The sequence below is a fragment of the Prionailurus bengalensis genome, chromosome C1 (assembly GCF_016509475.1).
Source record: "Prionailurus bengalensis isolate Pbe53 chromosome C1, Fcat_Pben_1.1_paternal_pri, whole genome shotgun sequence".
Classification (NCBI taxonomy): Eukaryota; Metazoa; Chordata; class Mammalia; order Carnivora; family Felidae; genus Prionailurus; species Prionailurus bengalensis.
The window spans coordinates 33,144,096-33,167,106 of NC_057345.1; the positions used below are offsets into that span (position 1 = coordinate 33,144,096).

At 43.9% G+C, this 23,011-nt stretch overlaps 1 protein-coding gene across 1 annotated transcript in view; it reads right to left on the minus strand.

The window, feature by feature from the left end:
- Positions 1 to 466: 466 nt before the first annotated feature.
- ZMYND12 (zinc finger MYND-type containing 12) overlaps positions 467 to 23,011 on the minus strand; it is a 33,518-nt gene continuing 10,973 nt past the window's right edge. The window contains exons 2-8 of the mRNA XM_043574610.1: positions 16,902 to 17,043; positions 15,621 to 15,792; positions 7,145 to 7,314; positions 4,483 to 4,605; positions 4,139 to 4,250; positions 2,427 to 2,572; positions 467 to 825 (exon numbers count right to left, since the gene is read on the minus strand). Of these exons, the coding sequence (XP_043430545.1) occupies positions 700 to 825; positions 2,427 to 2,572; positions 4,139 to 4,250; positions 4,483 to 4,605; positions 7,145 to 7,314; positions 15,621 to 15,792; positions 16,902 to 17,043 (991 nt within the window). The 3' untranslated portion in view covers positions 467 to 699. The remainder of the gene's footprint in view (positions 826 to 2,426; positions 2,573 to 4,138; positions 4,251 to 4,482; positions 4,606 to 7,144; positions 7,315 to 15,620; positions 15,793 to 16,901; positions 17,044 to 23,011) is intronic.

The following is a 23,011-nucleotide window of genomic DNA, read 5'->3' on the forward strand; positions in this document are numbered from 1 at the left end:
CAGCCTGGAATGGTATCTCAGCCAAGCCAGACTGGGTGCTCTGCAAAGACCTATGATGGATGTCGCATTTTGCTACTTGTATTTGATATGGCTCGTGTCTTTTTGTTCTGCTATTCCTCCTTTTCTGCCTTCTTTTGCATGAAGTGGATATTTTCCTGTGTACCATTTTAATTTCTTTGTCGATCTGTAACTACTTTTCAGAGTAATTTTCTCAGTGATTGCTCTAAGAAGTATAATGGACATTTAAGTCACAATCTACCTCAGATTAATGCTAACTTAATTCCAGTAGAACAGGAAAACTTTGCTCCAATATAACTCTATCCCCTACACCCTTCTTTGGCAAAGATCTATGAAACATGTGTCCCTGGGTAAATAATAAACTATTTGTGCTTTACTTATAAGTACCATATTAATGAGCTGACAGCACATTACTCAAAGTCATACAAAGTCACGGCAAGCCAAGTGCAAAGGTCATAATTAAGATCACTTTTACTTATTTTTATGTCTAAAGCTCTATAGTCCCTCGCATATGCTGTGTTAAGAATAAAAACATGGCTATGTTTGCACATATGTGCAGTGCCAGGGGGAAAGAGTGTGAACTTCAGCAAATCATAGTACCTCAAAGCAGTTGTGCAAGTTGGAATGCATTAGACGTTCAATAGCCCCTTGAATAGCCCCTGATGCAGAGTTCATGGGTCACTAAGTAACAGGATGAGTTTCTTCAGCTGAGATAAGACTTAGTAACTCTTGAATGGTACTTTGTTCATAGACACTGAGATGGTGTTCTTTGGCTAGACCGAAGGCTCTCTCAGCATATTCTTGTGCCTGGAATGGAATTACAGTTACAAAAGGAAGCCGTCATAGGAAAGCTTTACACTGGGAAGCCCCATCTGTGCTCAACATGGGAAAGGACCCATCAGCTTCTCACGCCACCGGTGTGAAAAATTTCCACTTTTGGAGTTTCCACTTGCTGGAGACTTGCGAATACCCACTAGGTCCTTACAACTAGCCACACATGTGCTGAGTGGGGCATGGGGGACCAGAGAAACCCACCTGGCTTGACAAACTAAGTACAAAGTACGCCTTCTTAACAAAGTGAGATCTCCACAGGATCTGAATCAGGACCCTCTGAACCAGCACCGGGAGGCCAGGGGTGACAGGTTCCACAAGCGGCTTCCCATTCCTAGGGGCCATGGTCTAGAGTTTTGACTTGGACAGAGGCCTCACAGGACATCCTGGGACAGACTCTGGGCTGGCTCTTCTCCTCTCCTCCCCCTTCCTCCCTTCCTCCCTCACTTCCAATAAATATTTATTGAATGGCTATTACGTTCCAGGTACTATGACCACAGGTGGAAATTCCTGCCCTCCTGGAGCTTACAGTACAGCGAGGGAGAGAGGCAATAAACAAGACGAACAAGTAAAACACCACAGTATCCTCAATAGTGATACATGTTAAGGAAAAGGATAAAGTAGGAAAGGGGGGTTGGAAGCACCAGTGGCAGCAGAGAAAGCTTCCCTGAAGACAGTTGAGGAAAGACCTAAAGGAAGTGAGGTGGCAATCTGGAGTAGATATATGTGTCCCTATTCTCTAAGGACCTCTTATAGATCTAATACCCTTCACATGCCTTAGGGTAAGGACTTCCTTGAGTACACAGTAGAAAATTGGACCTGGAACTGTAGAAAAGAGGTTCTTACAGTGTAAGCTTGGAAATTCAATGGAAATGCTTCCCTGTTCCCTAAGCGCTCTTACTACATCCCAGATAGGGTTGGTGTCCCTCTCTCGCATTCCCACAGAGCCCCGGTCTTCACGATCACACTGGATTATCACCCACTGACTGCGAGCACCTCTAGGTCCTGGCATACAGAAGGCACTTAGTAAAGTTTGCTGAAGAAAGGTAGGGAGGAAGGGAGAGGGGGGAAGGGAATCCTAAATTTTCCGTGACACCCACACACAAAGGCCTCCTCCAGCCAGCCCTCCCTCTCTCCTTGCCTGCTTTTGTTTGCTTTGCAGCGCTATTTGCGATCTGAAATTTTATTCCCCATCAAATGTTGCCTTGTTTATTGTGACCTCCCCTCCTCCAAAAGAAGTTGGGCAAATAATGGACCCTCTCTGCGCCTCAGTTTCCTTACCTGTAAAGTGGGAATAATAAAATACCTACTTCATAAAGTTGGCCTGACAATTAACTGCATTAGTTCGTGAGAAGTACTTAGGCTAGTAACGGGCATATCCCTCTGGAAGAAGACAATGCAGTTTCCATTATGCAGGCTGGACTCAACAAATGAGAAACATCACGAACATCTGAACTCTTCTGAAGTGCGGCCTTACTCAGAGGGCAGAAGCCAGTGCAACTGGGCAAAACACAGCTGAATTCAGCTAGAGGAACTTCTACCTCCATTAGACATGGCGCTTTTCTGGGGAAACTTGCCTTTGAAGAATTCATCATCAGGTAGTAAAGCATGACCAGGGTATTCAGAACAAAGATAGTTTTTTGGGGGGCTGTGTCAGATGTAGATTCTCGAATGTTCCAGACTGAAGTCAGGATCTGAATGGCTTCTGCTTCCTGGGCTTCATCTGCAAGGGGAAAGGGAGGAAGCTGGAAAGAACAGGCTGCGGGGAGCCGCTGGGTCTCCCCTCATGGGTGAGCACAGAGCTGACAGGGCACTGGCCTTGGGCACAAGGCACAGCAGGTTCTTCACCCAGAGGACTGCGGCCACACGCGAGCAAGAAGCCGGGCAGTTTCAGGCAGCTCCGTAAAACCTGCTCACCCCAGTGGGTCTCAAGGTAACTGCGATTTCTGTCTTTCAGAGTCCTAAACTCTCGATTTCTTAGGCTCCAAATGCAGAGGCTGTCCCAGCGGGATTCCTTGGTCTCACTTAGCTTCCACCTGAGAGCCAGAGAGGGAGCGGGGACTTCCAGCAGCCAGCAAGCAGCTTAATCTCCCAAATCCAAGGGTGCTGGCACCTCGGCCTTGCTGCTTCCCCGTGTAAGTTTGTTTACACTTCCTTCCAGTGGTGTTAGGCCCTACTCTAGTGACTATTTATTCACTTATTATGAGTTATTTGGGGCCACATACTTCTAAACACTTTTTACATACTAAGAAGTACGTAAGAGAAGAAGACAGAAAGGGCATACACCATAACCCTGAGGTTGGCTGCCTTTGGATTTCTAAGTTTTCTGCTTTCACATAAACCACTTTTATAATGAGAGAAAACTGAATAAAGTTATTAATTTAAATTGTTTTTAATGTTTATTTATTTTTGAGAAGGAGAGACAGAGAGACAGAGCATGAGCAGGGGAGGGTCAAAGAGAGAGGGAGACACAGAATCTGAAGCAGGCTCCAGGCTCTGAGCTGTCAGCACAGAGCCCGACGCGGGGCTTGAAGTCAAGAACCATGAGATCATGACCCAAACCGGAGTCACTTAACCAACTGAGCCCCCCAGAGGCTCCTGTCCTAATTTTTTAAATCTTAGTTCAAAACCTCTCCTCCAAGAAGTCTTCCCTATTTAACACCATCCAACTATCCTCACCTCTTCATTCTAGGACTCATCTTGTAATATAATTTGTACTTGTAGGCGTTTCCTTTTATTTCATATAGGTCCTGTGTCATCAACCACACCGCATGTCTCTTTTGAGCAGAAACTAGATCCTCTGTCCCTTTTTATTACCTCAGAGGGAACGATGCTGTACAGTGCCACTCAGTACTCACCCTCTGTTGAGCCTGGGGACAGAGAAATAATGAGACCCGGCCCTGCCGCTGAGAAGCTCACTACCCAGTAAAGGAAGAGGTGAAGGCCCCAGAACAAATGCGCAGTATGAGAGAGTTTACCTTGCCTTATGTGCCCTGGAGACATGGAGGCTCTGCAGAAATCACAGGGGGCTCTTGTAAGTCTTTTTCTCTTCACATCCATACCTTATGAGCCCCCGGAAAGGCTGTGTATAGTACCAGGGCTCTGAATTCTTCCCAACACTGGTGAAATCCCTTTGGTTTTCCTATCTCAGTGTCTGCTTCAGCAAACTACAGGAGATGGCACTGGTGTGCTCGTGACAGGGACAGTGGCTCTCCCTCTTGGGGAGAAGGCCTGTGGATTAGGTGGGGTGAAGCCGCTGCTCTGTTTCCCAGGGAGAGCTGCCACTTACCCAAGCCGGTGTCAGTCTCAAATCGTTTGCCCAGTAAGTCTATCTGTTGGATGCGAGCCTCTGAGAGCACTTGGTAGCGATTGTTCAAGTATTTACTCCAGATCTCAGAGACCTGTTGGGAAAGCAGACACAATCAGAGAAGCAGACCAGACCCGAGCCTCGTGTATTTTGCTGGTAGAGAAACAGGAAGAAAGAAAAGTGGGATATATCATGTATCAGGCCATGTGATCTTGGGCAAATCATCTCATCTTTCTGTGCCTCAAATTTCTCATGAATGGTCTGATGCCAGTTGTAACTTAGAAGGCCAAAGCATCAAGGCTCAACTCCCATATTCCCCAGCTCACCTTCGTGTACAATGTGTCTGCCACGTCCAACTTTTTAAGGCCATAGAAGATATTAGCCAGGTGGAAGTAGCCTCCTGACGTCCTGATATCCTCTGTTCCAAATGCACAACTGGCAAAATAAATCTACAGCAGAAGGAAGAAGGGGTGCTTCAGTCGCCTTTGTAAATCATGTATCTAATTTTAAAAACGTGTACACCTAGAATTTGTAACGATACAAATAAAATTAAAAAGCGGGCAAAGGATCTGCATAGACGTGTCTCCAAAAAGATATGCCAGAGGCTAATAACACATGAAGTGATGCTCAACATTATTAGTCATTACAGAAATGCAAAATAAAATTGCAGTGAGATACCACTTCACACACACTAGAATGGCTCTCATCAAAAAGACGGAAAATCAGCGTTGGCAAGGACATGGAGAAAACGGAACCTTCGTCCACGGCTGGTGGGAATAGAATATGATGCAGCCTCTGTGAAAGACGGTTCGGCAGCTCTCCAAACATTCAACAGTGAGTTACTACATGACCCAGCAATTTCGTTTGTAGACGCACACCCAAGGGAAATGAAAACTTGTGTCCACACTAAGACTTGTACACAAACATTCACAGCAGCGATACTCGTAACAGTGGAGACAACCCCAATGTTCATCAGGTGATAAATGGCTGGACAAAAATTGTGTATATCCAGGAGATGAACACTACTCAGCAATAAAAGGAATGAGGTATTGATACAACAACATGGATGAACCTCTAAATAATTCTGCTAAGTGACAGAAGTCAGATGAAAAGACAACATATCATTCTGCTTTTAGTAAATGTCCAGAAAAGGCAAATCTAGGGAGACAGAAAGTGGTTGCCTGGGGCTGGGGGTCAGAGTGAGAAATAAACTGCAAATGGATATGAGGGATCTCTGGGGTGATGGGAATGTTCTAAGACTGGACTGGACTGATGGCTGTACAACTCTGTGAGTTTACTAAAAATCATTGAGTTGTATACTGAAAGTGGGTGAAGTCTATGATATGTTATCAATGAAGCTATGGTTGATTTTTTTTTGAAAGGTAGGCAGAAGAATCTGAGTTTGATCTGTATCTTAACTGTATGGCCCAGCTCAAGACAGAATCTGTTCCTCTGTTTAATTTGTTGTAGAGTGAGAGTATAGAGAGAAAAGGCAGAGGAAAAAGTGTCTTAGTCAGTCTCCTAGGTGGAAATAGATGGCACCTTCAAAGTATTTCCTGAAGACAGTTTAATGAAAGGATTCTTTAAAGAGACATACAGAGGCCAAGGAACCAACAAGAGCTAGTAAAGCCCCAGGGACCATGAACGGCAAGCAACTATTACTGTCCAGACTCCTGAAAAAGCGAGGGAGAAAGCAGGGTCACCGGGGCCCCACAAGAGCTAGAGCAATGGGAGAAGGCCACCTGCCAGGAGCTGTGGCCATGGAGGAGCACTGCTCGTGCCAGAACTGGGGTGAAGCAGGAAGGCAGCAGAGAGAGTAGATACCCAACCTCTATCTCCTCCCAACATCCACTCCCCTGTCACGCCTCTCACTCTGCAAATCCAACAGAAGCCAAAAAGCAATACAGTCCAGTCATGTAGTCCACAGAGGTCGGCCTCCCAGGGCACAGTAGAGCAGAGAATGGATTTGGGGTAAGGGGATATGGAGACTAGCCAGCACAAGTTTCCAGTGGATTTACCGACATTGTGCAGTGGCAGGCAATCAGAGGGAGGGCTGCCCGGTGGAGAGGCTGAAGAGACAACCAACTTGCGTGGAGATTGCATCCTGACCCTAACCTCATCCAGATTTCAGGCTCAGGAACTTTTCTGTCTGGTAACATTGTCCACAGCTGAAATCCTAACAGAAACAGCATAAATTCTGAAAGAACAGCTCAGTCCTCACCCTCATCATCATCTTATCTAACATTTGTACATAGTTTCATAGTTTATAAAGTATAGTTTATAAAGAACTTTCATATGCCAACAGCTCTGAAGTAGAAACATTGATGTTATATGTAAAAATAACAGCCAAAATGCTGCATAGATATTGTCCTATTATTAATCTCTTCAATGACCCAATGAGGCACAGGCTATTTGATGATTTCTCTTATACTTGATGAAAGAGTTGAAATAATTGGTCCAAGATTATGGCCAAGAGTAAAGTAAAGCCCTTCTCTTAACCAGTGTGCTGTTCTGCCTCCCTTTATTATCCTCAGAGCAGTCGGGCTTGCAGAAGTGGCGTGACCTGGCCTAAGGATGCACAGTCAGGAGGTGGAGAGGCTTGAACTCAGGTTGTTAGAACCACGTTCTCGCTGATACCTCACCGGTCAGTTGTAAACGGAAAGTTTTAGAGAAGGGCTCAGTTAAAAAAGAACAAACAGGGGCACCTGGGTGGCGCAGTCGGTTAAGCGTCCGACTTCAGCCAGGTCACGATCTCACGGTCCGTGAGTTCGAGCCCCGCATCAGGCTCTGGGCTGATGGCTCAGAGCCTGGAGCCTGTTTCCGATTCTGTGTCTCCCTCTCTCTCTGCCCCTCCCCCGTTCATGCTCTGTCTCTCTCTGTCCCAAAAATAAATAAACGTTGAAAAAAAAAATTAAAAAAAAAAGAACAAACAAAGCTCAGCATAGCTGTTCTCAGAAACATTCAGGTGTCATAATTTAGCTTGTTTACATCATTGGCCAGATGATAACGGGCTTCCTCGTAGTTTTCCTTAGCTATGTGGAGAAGTCCCAGGTTCCGATGCAGTAAAGACTGGATGGCATAAGAGCATTCCGTTGATTTGAGGACTGTCCACTGGGCTTGGGATAGGTATTCCTCAGCTTGGACAATCTGGCCCAGACCTGGCCAAAAGAAGTAAAGAAGGTTCGGATTTATATCCTGGCCAGAGAACACATGATGAAATATGAGTCAGCACCCATTCACTCATTTATTCATTGACTCAAACATTTATTGACACACAAAACTTGTACATGAACATTCATAGCAGCCTAGCCATAATAGCCAAAAAATAGAAACAACTTAAATGCTCATCAGCTGATGAGTAGATATACAAAACGTGGTCTATCCATATCCATGGGTGGAATATTAGTCACAGAAAGGAATGAAGTACTGATCCAGGCTATAGCATGGATAAACCTTGAAAACATTGCACTAAGTCAAGGCAGACAGATATAAAAGGCCACATAATGCGGGATTCCACTGATATGAAATGTCCAGAACAGGCAAATCCATAGAGACAGAAAATGGTGGCCAGGGACTGTGGGATGGAGAACGGAGGGTGACTACCAATATTCCATATTGGTATGGGGTTCCATTTTGGGGTGACTAAAATGTTCTGTAATTAGACGTGGTGATGGTTGCATAATCTTGTGAATACACTCAAACCGCTGAATTGTACTTTAAAGGAGTGGATTTTATGCATGTGAATTGCATCTCAATTAAAAAGTTATGCCTATGTATATTTAATATCTTTTATGTACCAGGCCTTGTGTTGATTGATGAGGATTCAAAGATGAATCAAAGCCACTGCCCTTCAAAAATTTACAGCTGGGTTCAGGAAATGCATGTGTGTGTGGCATGAAAACAAACACATTTGTAAAATAGTGTAAGTGCAACAATAGTAACATCATAAGGTTTGGAAGTGGCAGAGATGAGGAGGTGTTTAATTCTATGGATGGGGTGGAGAGGGGGCATTGGAATGGGGAGAAGCATGGTCAGTGCTCTGGATTGAATGCTGTAGTACCCCAAAATCCATAGTTGAAGCCCTAATCCCCAAAGTGATGGTATTTGGAGGTGGGCCTTTGGGAGGTAATTGGGTCATGAGAGTGGAGCCTTCAAGAATGGGATTGGTGCCTGTAAAAGAAAAGGTACAAGAGAGATGATCCCTCTCTCTGCCCTATGAGGATGCAGTGAGAAGGTGGCTGTCTACAAGTCCAAAAGTGCGCCCTCACCAGATACCATATCTGCTGACAACTTGATCTTGGACTTTCAGCCTCCAGAACGGTGAGAAATAACTGTTTAAGCCACCCAGTCTGTGGTATTTGTTACAGCAGCCCAACTAAGACAGGAAAATCTGAGCTGAGTTTGGAAGATGAAAAGAAGTTTTCCTGACAGATAAGGGAGGGCGGGCATCCAGGGTGGAGGGTAACATATGCAGAACCATAAGATACGAAATAGTGGGCTGTGTTTGGAGAACCATATATGGGTCTGTGACACTGGAGGACAAATGTGTGAGTGATCGAGTGGCAGGAAATGAGGCTAAAGAGGCAGTCATAGGACAGGTCATAGAGGGCTTAGTAAGTTGCACCAAGGAGCTGGAAGCACGTGGATAAAAGGTAGAGGATTTTCAGAAAGGGAGAGAGAATTGGATTTAGATATAGAAGGATACCCAGGAGCCAATATGGAGGAGGGACCAGAGGGGAGGAAGAAAACTGGAAGACTCTGGAAGACTTTGGAAATAGTTCAGGCCAGAGCCTGAACTAAGGCAGTGAGTAAACATGGAACAGATACACAAGAGGCATTTAGGAGCCAGAATGGACAACACATCGTTACTAGATAAAAGGCACCTTTATTTCTAATGTTCAGATATTGCTGATGCTTAAAACTTTTTCTTTGGTTGTGGGGCGCCTCGGTGGCTCAGTCAGTTGAGTGTCTGACTTCGGCTCAGGTCATGATCTCACAGCTCGTGGGTTTTGGCCCCACGTCTGGCTCTGTGCTGACAGCTCAGAGCCTGGATCCTGCTTCAGATTCTGTGTCTCCCTCTCTCTCTGCCCCTCCCCCGCTCATACTCTGTATCTCTCTGTCTCAAAAATAAACATTAAAATTTTTTTTTAAATAAAAAAACCTTTTCGTTTGGTTGTAAAGATACATAACAGTTTCCTGCCTACCTGCTTGCCTTCTAGGGAGGCTGTCAGAAAACTAAACAGAAAACTTCTGTGACAGCCTTCTGCAGAGCAGGAAGCATGCTCTGGGTGCAAAGTATTTCACCTAATGGGTGCTGCAGCAGAAATGGTCAGGAGATGAGGCCACACACCCCTCACAAGACAATCTTCAGTTCTGCTTATGCTTTCTCCCAGGCCCAGTTCATATGTAGGCATTTTTTATTCTAGTTGTAATCACAGGTCACCGAATTAAAGGAGGCGAGCTGAAGAAGCGGCAAGCTAAGGGAGGAAACAAGGAACTTATCTTGACTGAAGTTCAAACTAAAACAGGAAAATCCTCAATGAGAAGCAAGAGGCTGAGGCCATGATCCTGGCTCGTGCGGACATGGCAAGTCACATCTTCCATGCGGATTTGCTCTGTAAAATAAGAGCTTGAGACTGCGGTCCTCTCAAATTTAAAGAAGCAAATGACTCTTAGCAAAGATTATTTAGACGGGGGAAATTGGTAGAGGGCATTGACGTATATTGGACATTTCTCATTCTCACTGTCCAGTTTTCATTCAAGAAGGCCATGCCAAGGAAGGAAGGGCCCAAGGCCAAGCTGTACCAGCAAATAACAAGCATCCCAAAGGAAAAGGCATCCTTGGGAGAAAAATATTTGAGCCCCCAAATCCAGAGAGCAGGGATAGTGAGGCAGGAGGAGTGCACTGCTCCACGCAGGTCAGAACTGAGACTGCGGCTGCTGGGTCGGTAAGTTCAGGCATGTTCTCCTAGGCACAGTGTTCGCCTGGACAGGCGTAGGGATGGAGTGGAGATACTAGATACACAAAGTTGCCAAAGGAAGTGAGACTCTCCTAAAAGGTCATGTCCTAAAACGTATGGAATAGAAAAAGAAGCGATAGCCAGTTAAGGAGTAATGACACTCATCTGCAGGGTGAGACAATAGGCTTACGCCGGGCTGGTGGCCGAACTGAGAGACATTATGGAGGAAGATTTTGTAAGGCTTGGTGACAAAAGCAAAAGAGCACAGAATAAAGCAGTCACAGATAATCATCTGGGAGGCTGGGAGGCATCCAGGGGAAGGAAAGGGAATTCGTATTTACTGAGGGCCTGCTATTTGCTGTGTGTACGTCACGCTAGGCCATTTGCATCTGTGATCGAAGTCTGCCAACAACCCTGTGAAATACGTATCAGAGGAGGAAACTTCATCCATTCATTCAACCGTACATTCGTCTAATTTAGACTCTGCACCGCTCTGCTAGCTGCTCAGCGCATGCTAGTGAGTGAATAAAACACTCATGATCTCTGATCTCAAGGAGCTTATAACCAAGGGAAGTAGACACACAGTAAAGAAACAAAAATGAAGTGCTGCGAGGGAAATGAACAGAACACGGCGATCAAAAAAAAAGAGGGAAGAAACCTACCCTGATTGGATGTTTAGGGAACACCTCTTGAGAAGGTCATATTTACGCAGACACCTGATGATTGAAGAGAAGCCAGCTGTTGTATAAGGGACTAAAGCAAGAGTTGGAATTTGAACCCAGGTTCTCCTGCTTCCAATGTGCTGACAACAGTGGGGGAGGGTGAGTGAGGTGGCTCTTCGAAGTGTGACTGAAAATATCATCTCTAGTTTATTAAAACTCCAAAGTTCGATGGAAAGGAAAAGAATAGGCTAAAATACCTCTTATTTTTCCACTCCAGTCTGAAGGAACCTCTAAGATGAGAAAGAGACATGTGCTCAAGGAATGTGATTTATTTAGGGGCGCCTGGGTGGCTCAGTTGGTTAAGCGTCCGACTTTGGCTCAGGTCATGATCTCACGGTTCATGAGTTCGTGAGTTCGAGCCCCATGTCAGGTTCTGTGCTGAAAGCTCGGAGCCTGGAGCCTGCTTTGGATTCTGTGTTTCCCTCTCTCTCTGCCCCTCCCCTGCTATTAAAAAAAAAAAAAAAAAGAATGTGATTTGTTTAGACTGACAAAAAGGTTGAGAAAGTTTTCAGTCAATGACTGGGGGAGGTATTAATGAGAACTTCTATTTAGACAGAACCTTCCAGCTTGCAAAGCACTCTCACGTTCATTACACACAAATTCATTTAATCCTCAAAACAATCCTGTGAAGGGCACTTAGATTTGCCAAATGCTTTCTCAGGGCCCACTCGGCGCCAGGTTTGTCGGGGGAGCGGGGGGTGGTGGGGCTTGAGCACCTCCTCTGTGTTAAGTGCTGTTCTGTGCGTGAAGACACTCTGATGAGTGAGAATAGGGACAGTTCCGGTTCTCCCTCAGCTTATAGTCCAGAGAGAAAGAGAAACTGTAATTAAGTAATCTCATCAATGGATATGTACACCCAGAAGAGGAAGAGGTTTTTAAGGGGACATATAAAAAGAAACCTGGTCCAGTCTGGGGGGCTTAAAGAATTAACTCTTTAAATTCTTTTTTTATATTTTTTTATTTTTTATTTTTTATTTTTATTAAAAAAATTGTTTTTAGTGTTTATTTATTTTTGAGAGAGACAGAGACAGAGTGCAAGTGGGTTAGGGGCAGAGAGAGAGGGAGACACAGAATCTGAAGCAGGCTCCAGGCTCCGAGCTCTCAGCACAGAGCCCGGCGCGGGGCTCAAACTCACGAGCTGTGAGATCATGACCTGAGCCAAAGTCGGACGCTCAACCGACTGAGCCACCCAGGCACCCCCAAATTTTTTATTTTGAGAGAGAGAGAGAGAGAGACCAAGCAGAAGAGAGGGGCAGAGCTGGACAGAAAACCCCAAGCAGGTTCCATGCTCAGTGCAGATTCTGATGCAGGATTCGATTCCACGACTCTGCGATCATGACCTGAGCTGAAATCAAGAGTTGGATAATTAACTGACTGAGCCACTCACATGCCCCAAGGGGGTGGTAACTCTTGAGTTTAGACCTAAAGGATGAATAGGAGTTAGTTAGGTGGAGGGGAGGGGAGAAGAGATGGGGAGAGTGGCTAAAGAGGAGGCTTCCCAAACAAGGAGAAGGCCAATGTAACTAAAAGGGAGAGAGAAGATGTGAGATGAGGTGACAGAATTCATAAAGGCTCGATCACGCTGCAGCTCATAGGCTGCTTGGAGAATCTGGTCCTCACCTAGTGGAATGGTCTGATCACATTTTGTGTGGAGGCCAGACTGGAGGGAGGCCAGATCTCAGCTAGTGAGCAATAGTCCAGAAGAGAGATGATGAAACTTAGGCTAGGGAGACTTTTCCCAAAGTCAGTGTCAGCTAGTCAGCTAGTCAGTGTCAGAAATACACAGAGCCTGAGCTGTATCTCTTTGCCCAGTGCTCTTCCCAGTAGTTTTGGAGGGACAGTTGGAATGGGGAGCCAGACCTGAGCGAGTGAGGAGGGGCATTCTCGTAGTTACATGGCCTGGTAGAGGGGAGTAAGAGTCCAAACTGGTGAGGAGGGGATCGATGCAGAAGCAGAAGCCCTGACTGAGGAGTCAGAGCCCATGGAAGGAGAGAAGGACATCTGCAAAGGGAAAGAGTAGGGGTGGAGATGGGAGATTAGTTCATACAGGGGAACTGATGAAATGTATTAATGAAAAAGGAAGCCAGCATTCTCACTGTCAGAGAAGAGAACTACAGATATGGAATGGGAGGAAGTTAGATTGGGCATGGGTTCATGCCAGTACCTCTAAATTCAGTCCAACAGGTGTTGGTAGAGGTACCAGGTACTGGCATGGACCCATACTCATATCTCTATCTCTATCTATCTATCTATCTATCAATCTATCTATTCATCTAACTATCTTTCTAGAGAGAGAGAGAATGAATTTACATGTAAAATGTGCATACATTATTATATTCATACATATTCCCTAACTCTGTCCATTGAGAAGGCCTAGGAGTAGCCCTACCCCAACAGCAATGCACATGTCTAGTGCACAACTCTTGGCTTCTGAATCCCATTTTCCACTTAAAAAAAAAAAAAATCAAGGCTCCTTGGAGGTATGTTGAGAAAGCAGGAAAGTGATAAAGAACATTGGGGATTGTCAAGGAGACACAGAAGCCAGTTTGAATGGGCAGCCACAAAGCATAAGAGACTCTTAAAAACTGAGAACAGGGGCGCCTGGGTGGCTCAGTCGGTTAAGCGTCCGACTTCAGCTCAGGTCATGATCTCGCGGTCCGTGGGTTCAAGCCCTGCTTCAGGCTCTGTGCTGACAGCTCAGAGCCTGGAGGCTGTTTCAGATTCTGTGTCTCCCTCTTTCTCTGACCCTCCCCTGTTCATGCTCTCTCTCTGTCTCAAAAATAAATAAACGTTAAAAAAATTAAAAAAAAAACAACTGAGAACAAACTGAGGGCTGATGGGGGGTGGGGGAGTAGTAACGGGTATTGAAGAGGGCATCTTTTGGGATGAGCACTGGGTGTTGTATGGAAACCAATTGGACAATAAATTTCATATATTTAAAAAAAATGAATGGCCAGCCACTTAGAATAATCTAACCACCAAATTAATGATAGTAACAGATTATTAACCCATTGAATAGAACAGGGAACCAAGAATTCATTCTGATATAAATAAATAAATGAATATATTAAAAGTTTGATGGAATGGGATATTTCTATAGTTTCAGAATACCTCCCCATAAAATACTTACTAATTGCAAAGAGAGGGAAGAGTATACAAAGAAGCCTGTCAGACGCCACCAGTAAAGTAACTTAAATGGGTATCATCAGTAATGAAACAAATTGAAAACATATGCCAACTTGCAGGATGAGGTGAGAAAGAATACAGCCCCACTTCTGTGATATTCCTGCCAAAGATACATCACCTAGTCCAGTTGTGAAGAAACATCAGAGAGACCCAAATCAAGAGACATTTTACAGAATACTTGGCCTTTAATCTTAAAAGCGTCAGAGTCATAAAAGCCAAAGAAAGATTGAGAAACTATTCCAGAATGAAGGAGACTAAAAATACATGGCAACAAAATGAAAAGGATGATTTTGAACTGTATCCTTCTGCTATAAAGATGTTATTGGGACAGTTGGAGAAACTTGAATGGGATCTGCTTAGTAGATGATTGTAGATGGTGGTGGTACTGTGTTATGAAGGAGAACGTCTTTGCAGGAAATGCATCAGGCAAGCAACTTACTCTCAACGTAGCTCAGGGAAAAAAAGTTCAAGGTACTGTATTTCCAATAGCCTTTCTTTTTAAAAGTTTGTTTTTAAATTTTTTTTAATGTTTATTAATTTTTGAGAAAGAGAGAAAGAGGGAGGCAGGGTGGGAGGGGCAGAGAGAGAAGAAGACACAGAATCTGAAACAGGCTCCAGGCTCTGAACTGTCAGCACAGAGCCCAAGGTGGGGCTCGAACTCACCAGCTGTGAGATCATGATCAGAGCCGAAGTTGGACACTTAACCAACTGAGCCACCCAGCGCCTCTAAAAGTTTGTTTAAAAAAAAAAAATAGTGGCTATTAAGATGTATAAAATGGGTGGACAGTAATTAAAACATTGCAGAGGCTCAAAAAGGTTAATTCCCCTCCAAAATGCTAATTGTCTTCTTGTAGCAACCACCATGTGGGATGGAGCTCCACCAAGGCTGTGCTTCCCACTTTCAGAACCCCCTCTCCCATCCACGGGAGCAGGTTCTTATACTCCTGTTACCATGTGACCCTGACACAAAGGTAGGTAAAGGTAAACACCACACTCAAGCTGAGTCAACACAACCGTCTCTTCTAGGAATTGAACACTGGAAATCAGATGCTAATTAGTTTCTATTACCCTCCTTGAACCTGGAGGACACGTAGATTCCCTGTAAATTCAGCTACATCTGATATTTTGGGTAGCTGTCTTCTGTGGTAGGCATCGGGCAGAAAAATCTGCAGAGGTGGAAAATAAAGCAGATGCGAAGACAGAAGCAGAGACAAGAGACAAGGCCCAAGAGAGAAGCAGAGCAGAAGCAGAGACAAGAGACAAGGCCCAAGAGAGAAGCAGAGCACCAGCCTCAGTTGGTTACAACACTCTGATTCTAGTGCCTCATGAAGACTCAATTCCCCTGGGACACCCCAGGGTCCTCGTAAATGTCCTCTTTCTGCTTAGACCAGCTATTTAGTGGATTTCCATCAGTAGTAGCCCAAAGTTGATTGACATCTACTTCCCCACCTTATGCCAAACTTTACAGCAACACTGTTCTTTTACGAAAAGTGTCTTGGTGCCACTTCCAAGGTTGCACTCTTTGGCCACTGAAACGACCCGGTATAGTGCTCTTCAAGGGGCCCGCCCCCGGGGATCTCAAGTCATTTCCCTTACCCAGGCTCGCCTCGGCCAGCAGCAGGTAAGCAGGCACAAGCTCTACGGAACTCAGGCCGTGTAGGTTCATGCGGAAGCGAAGCGAATGCAAAGCTGCTGGGACAGCGGCTTCGTGTTTTCCTTCAAAGAGGTATTTCTGGGCTACAGTGTAGCAGAATTCAATCAAGTGCTTCTGCGGAAGAAAAAACTAGACCATCAATGGCAGGCATAGGTACACCTGGAGCAAGGCCAACACCTAATGAACTGGTCGAGGGCACCTAGCTAACCTGCTTGTATTAGGGTGGCCATGAAATCCAAAATAGGTGATAGAAAAAACCCGGACTGTGAGTTCCTCAAGGGCCAAGAACAAGTGTCCTTTCACCATAGTTCATTGATCAGCATAAATTGAGTGCTTAATGGAAAACTATGCAATAAATATTATTCTTATATTTGTAATGAAATTGTGGTTTAGCAGAACTGTCATGTCTTAGGACATTCTAAAAAAATCTGGCTTTCTGCTTGAGTTAATTTTGAGAGAAATATCTTCTCTTTCCTTCTGGAGTTAGGATAACAGATATAGCACATATCGGAAATAACTTAAACTCTGCATTGTCCCAAGGCCATTCTCAAAGTGCCACAATACTAAAATGGATGAATCTGGTGTTTTGAGACTTATGGCTTATAAAGCCCTAATTTTTTTTAGAATAATTGAGATGCTTATCAATGCCATAAAATCTCCTTTATGTATTCCCTAGTGTATTCATACATCATTTTTTTGACCTCCTCCTATGCACCTATGCTGTTATCAACATACTTGGCATATATGGGTGTTAAGGCTGAATTCTGTTCTCCCCTCCCCCAAACTCAAGCTCTAACCCCTAGTACCCAAGAATGTCACTGTGTTTAAAGACAGGGCCTTACAGACGTGATTGTTAAAATGAGGCCATTAGGGTGGCCCCTAATCCAATTTGACTGGTGTCCTTTTAAGAAGACATTTGGAAACACCAGGGATGCCTGTGAACAGAGAAAACCAAGCCTGTTGATACCCATCCTTGATCTTGGGACTTCTAGGTTCCAGAATTTCTGTTGTTTAAGCCACCCAGTCTACGGTATTTTGTTATGGCAGCCTTTGGCACCTAATACAGTAGGTATTCAGTAAATATGTGGGGAACAACTGACTGAATGGTACTGAGGGCATAGAGCCACAAAACAAAATCTCTGTCCTCAAGGAGGTTCGCCCTTTCTCCTGGGAAGTTTCGCGGCACCCGTGAGCCACCCCTGTCCCAGTCCCGCAAGACCCACCTGCCGCTGCCGAAGCTGCTGCAGGCCATGCTGCCGCTCTTCCTCTGAATTGTAGAAGGGCATGGTGGTGCGCAGTGGGATCAGGAGCTGACAGATCTTCTCATGGATGCTGTCCCAGTCAGCTCTTTGATGAACCACACCACTGACAATAAAAGCACGGATTTCATGATCTTTACCTTGGGCCTGACCCACGATTCTCTTGGCCCTACTACTGGCCCAGCCCTAAAAACTAGAGAAGTAAGCCCAACACATACCGTCAGGCAGGGAACCCAATGCCATTTCTGACACAAATCTCTTTTTTGTCATGAGGCTATTTGATGGTGTAAGAACTAGTTGGGGAGGGAGGCTGCTGTTTCTTTGGGCACAGGGCCACGTTCCGAAGTCACGTGGTGACGCCGTGGCTGTTGCGCTTTTCTGCTTGGTTAGGAACAACAAAGACGACTTTATCTCTCCATTGTTCTAAGACCATTTTCAGAATATCTGAACACCAAAGTTGATGGGCGAGAGGGTCTTTTCCTCGGGGAAGGGAGAGGAATTTACATTGGTTGAGGCTCTAGGAGACACTTTCCTATCATGAGTGCCACTGTGTCACTTAGCTCTGGAGAGCTCTGCTTGCAGTGTCTGTTGTTCCAGGGGGCACACTGACACGAACACCCTGGGAACGGCCCCAAATCCCAGTGGCGCAGCAGGTGTTTTTGCTAGTAACTATTTCATTTTTTGAGAGCAAAACCAAAGCTATTATTTCAAAGATAAGGAAGCATAGGTGTGGAAAGCTTAAGTAGTTACTCCGAGCCTATACTCCAGAGTCAGGTGTTTTCTTAGTTCTCCAGAGGGAAGCACTGTGACAGTTGGTATAAAGCTTTTCTGAAATTTACATACAGATTTAGTATTTTTAAACACTTAATTGGACAGGACAGCAGCCCTACAGAGAATCCATTCCCATTCCTTAAGTAATTACCTCTGTGAATGATTCCCAAACCTATTACCTGATTCTGACCCTTTCTCCAATTATTTTTGTTTTACATTTCTTTTACATTTTTTAAATGTTTACTTATTTTTTGAGGGAGATGGAGACAGAGACAAGAGTGTGAGCAGGGGTGGGACAGAGAGAGGGAGACACAGAACCCGAAGCCGGCTCCAGGCTCTGAGCCGTCAGCACAGAGCCCGATGTGGGGCTTGAACTCACGAACCGAACTGTGAGATCATGACCTGAGCCGAAGCTTAACCGACTGAGCCAACTAGGAGCCCCCTTTTTTACATTTTTAAGTATACTTTAAATTCAGTGGTTTTTAGTATAATCACAAGATTGTAAAACCATCACCCTATCTAATGCCAGGACAATTTCATCAATCAAAAAAAAAAAAAATCCATTTGCTCTAGCCGGTCCCCTCATTTTTCTCTCCACCCACTGATGCCCAGAAACCACTAATCTACTTTCTCTCTGTGTTTGCCTCTTTGGGACATTACATATAAATGTTAACAGATTACATGGGACCTTTTGGGTCTGGTTTCTTACACTTAGCATGATGTTTGCAAAGTTCATCCATTTCATAGCATTTATCAATATTTTATTCCTTTGTACGACTGAATGATATTCCACTGCGTGGCTGTATCACTTTTAATGTTTATCCATTCATCAGTTGGTGGACATTTGAGTTACTTCTACTTTTTGGCTATGAGGAATAATGCTGCTATGAATACTTGTATACAAGTTTTTGTGTGAACATATGTTTTCTTTTATTTTAAAGTTTGAAATTTTAGTATTTTAATAGTGTGGGAAGAGAACTTTCACGCAAAAATTTGGATGGTTTTATGGTGATGTCTAGAAAATTTATACATATGCATGACCCTTGTCCAAGCAATTCTCATGTAAGAATTTGCACAACATATGCACAAAACTGCAGCAGACTACATGTGAACATATTATTACTTGCAGAGAAAAATGGACACAACTCACATCTCCATCATTCTAGACTGAACGTATGTTTTCAATTCTCTGAGCACATACCTAAGAATGGAATTGCTGGGTCATATAGTAACTCTATGTTTAACTTTTTGAGGACTGCCAAAACGTTTTCCACAGAGGCTGAACACTTTTATAGCCCACCAGCAATATATGAAGGGTTCGGTTTTCTATATCTTTGCCAACACTTGCTATTCTCTTTTTTTAAATTAAAGCTATTTTAGTGTGTGTGAAGTAGTATCTCATTGTGATTTTATTTTGCATTTCCTTAACAAAAATGTTCAGCATCATTTCATGTGCTTATTGGCCATTTGTAGATCTTCTTTGGAGAATTGTGTATTCAAATCTTCTGACCATTTTTTTAACTGAGTCTTTTAGCTTTTTGCTGTTGAGTTTTAAGAGTCCTTTACATATTCCAGACAGAAGATCCTTATCAGGTATCGGATTTGTAAATATTTTCGCCCATTCTGTGGGTTGTCTTTTCACCTTCTTGATGATGTTCTCTGATGCACAGTTTATTGGGTTGTTGTTGTTGTTTTCTTTTTTGGTACTTACTTTATTTGTAAAAAAAAAAAATCTGCCTTTTCTTTATAACAAATTTCTAATTCTTTTTTTTCTCTTTTGAGATTTTTATTTAAATTCAAGTTAGTTAATATATACGGTAGAATTGGTTTCAGAAGAATTCAGTGATTCATTACTTACATACAACACCCAGCGCTGATCACAAGTACCCTCTTTAATACCCATCACCCATTTATCCCATCCCTCTATCCACCTCCCCTTCAGCAACCCTCCATTTGTTCTCTATCATTAAAAGTCTCTTGTGGTTTGCCTCCTTCTCTGCCTTTTTTCTTATTTTATTTGTCCTTCCCTTCCTCTACGCTCATTTGTTTTGTTTCTTGAATTCCACATATGAATGAAATCATATGGTATTATCTTTCTCTGACTTATCTTGCTTATCTGATGCACAGAAGTTTTAAATTTTTATTTTTTAAGTTATTTTGAGAAAGAGAGAGAGCAGGGGAGGGACAGAGAGGGACAGAGAGACTCCCAAGCAGGCTCCACACTGCCAGTGCAGAGCCCCACACAGGGCTTGAACTAACGAACCGTGAGATCATGACCTAACCCGAAATCAAGAGTCAGGCACTTAACTGATTGAGCCACCCAGGTGCCCCTGATGCACAGAAGTTTTAAGTTTTGATGAAGTCCAGCTAATCCACTTTTTCTTTGGATCTTTGTGTTTTTAGTGTCCTATCTAAATGGTTGCCTAATCCTAAATTACACAGATTTACAACTAAGTTTCCCTCTGAAGATTTTGGTTTTAGCTCTTACATTTAGCTCTTTTCGTATATGGTGTAAGGTAGGAGTCCAAATTCATTCTTTTGCATGTGGCTATGCAGTTATCCCAGCACCATCTGGAAGGGACCATTCTTTCCCCAGTTGAATGGTCTTGGCACCCGTGTTGAAAATCAATGGGCCATAAATGTATGTGCTTATTTCAGGACTCTCAATTCTAGTCCATTGATCTATATGTCTATCCTTACGTCAGTACCACACAGTCTTCACTACTGTAGCTTCATAGTAAAATTTGAAACTGAAAAGTATGAGTCCTCTAACTTTGTTCTTTTTAAAAGACTTTTTGGCTATTTCGGGTACTTTGCATTTTCATATAAATTTTAGCATCAGTGTGGCCATTTATGCAAAAGCGACAGTGGGAATTTTGACACGGATTGCACTAAATCTGTAGATCATTTTTAAGTGTCACTATCTTAATAATATTAAGTCTTCTTAATACTTCATAAACATATTCATAAACTATGAATATGGAATGTCTCTCCATTTATGTAGGTCTTTCATTTCTTTCAAAAATGTTTGTGTATATACAGTCTTGCCATTCTTGGATTAAAAAAAATTTTTTTTGACGCTATTGTGAATGGAATGGCTTTCCTAATTTTCAGATTGTTCGTTGCTAGCATACAGAAATACAACTGATTTTTGCACATTGATCTTGTATCCTGTAACCTTGCTGAATTCATGTATTAGTCCTAATAGGTTTTTTTTTGTAGGTTCTTTAGGGATTTCTCTATATAAAATCATGTCATCACCAAAAAGAAGTCTTTTTTACTCCTTCTTTTCCAAGTTGGATGCCTCTTATTTCATTGTCTTGCCTAGCTGCCCCAACTAGTCCTAGAACAATGTTGCATAGAAGTAATAAAGGTAACATTCTTGTCTCATTCCTGATTTTTGGGGGGAGGGGGGGAAGCTTTCAGTCTTTGATCACTCAATATGATGTTAGCTTTCTGTTTCTCTGTAAGTTTATTCACAGATACCCTTTACCAAGTTATGAAAGTTTCTTTCCATTCCTAATTTGTTGTGTCTTTATTATAAAGGGTGTTGGATTTTATCACATGCTTTTTCTGTATCTATTCAGATTAGTGTGTGGTTTTTGTCTTCTAATCTGTTAAAATGATGTCTTAAACTGATTGATATTAGCATGTTGAGCCAACCTTGAATTCCTGGAAGAAATGCCACTTGGTCATGATGTATAATCCTTTTTTATATGCTGCTGGATTTGGTTTGCTAGTATTCTGTTGAGGATTTTTTGCACCCATATTCATGAGGGATGTTGATCTGTAGTTTTTTCTTGTGATATTTTTGTCTGGTTTTGATATTAGGGTAACGTGGGCCTCATAAAATAAGTTGGGGACTTTTTCTTCCTCTTTTACTTTTTGGAAGAGTTTTTGAAGAATTTGAAGTTTTTGAAGAATCTTGAAGAACTTACTAGCATTAATTTTTAAGTATTTGATAGAATTCACTAGTGAAGTCATCTGGTCCTGGGCTTTTCTTTGTGGGAAGTTTTTGGTTGCTAGCTAAATCTTTTTAGTTAATAGATCAACTCAGATATTCTTTTTCTCTTCAGTCAGTTTGCCAGTTTGTGTCTTATTAGGAATATATTTCATCTAGGTTTTCTAATTCGTTGGCATACATTTCTACATTGTATTCTCTTATAACCTCTTTGATTTCTGCAAAGTTGCTACCAATGTCCCCACTTTGATTTCTGACTTTAGTAATTTGGGTGTTCTCTTCTTGGTCAATCTAAATAAAGGTTTGTCAATTTTGTTAATCTCTTTAAAATATCAATTTTTAGATTTTTTTTGCAAGATGGCGGCTTAGGAGGACGCTGGGCTCACCGCACGTCCTGCTGATCACTTAGATTCCACCTACACCTGCCTAAATAACCCAGAAAACCGCCAGAGGATTAGCAGAACGGAGTCGCCGGAGCCAAACGCAGACAAGAGGCCCAGGAAGAGGGTAGGAAGGGCGGCGAGGCGGTGCGCGCTCCACGGACTGGCGGGAGGGAGCCGGGGTGGAGGGGCGGCTCGTCGGCCAAGCAGAGCCCCCGAGTCTGGCTTGCAAAAGCGGAGGGGCCTGACGGACTGTGTTCCCACAACAAGCGCGACTTAGCGTCTGGGAGGTCATAAGTTAACAGCTCTGCTCGGAAAGCGGGAAGGCTGGAGGACAAAGGGAGGGAGAGCTGCTGAGCCCCCTGACAACAGAGCTCAGTTTGGTGGGGAACAAAGGCGCTCGCCAGCGCCATCTCCCCCGCCCATCCCCCAGCCGAAATCCCAAAGGGAACTGGTTCCTGCCAGGGAACTTGCTCGCTCCGCGCAAACACCCAACTCTGCGCTTCAGCGGAGCCAAACCTCCGGCAGCGGATCTGACTCCCTCCCGCTGCCACAGGGCCCCTCCTGAAGTGGATCACCTAAGGAGAAGCGATCTAAGCCTGCCCCTCCTGCCCCCGAGCACCTTGCCTACCCACCCCAGCTAATACGCCAGATCCCCAGCATCACAAGCCTGGCAGGGTGCAAGTAGCCCAGACGAGCCACACCACCCCACAGTGAATCCCGCTCCTAGGAGAGGGGAAGAGAAGGCACACACCAGTCTGACTGTGGCCCCAGCGGTGGGCTGGGGGCAGACATCAGGTCTGACTGCGGCCCCGCCCACCAACTCCAGTTATACACCACAGCACAGGGGAAGTGCCCTGCAGGTCCTCACCACGCCAGGGACTATCCAAAATGACCAAGCGGAAGAATTCCCCTCAGAAGAATCTCCAGGAAATAACAACAGCTAATGAGCTGATCAAAAA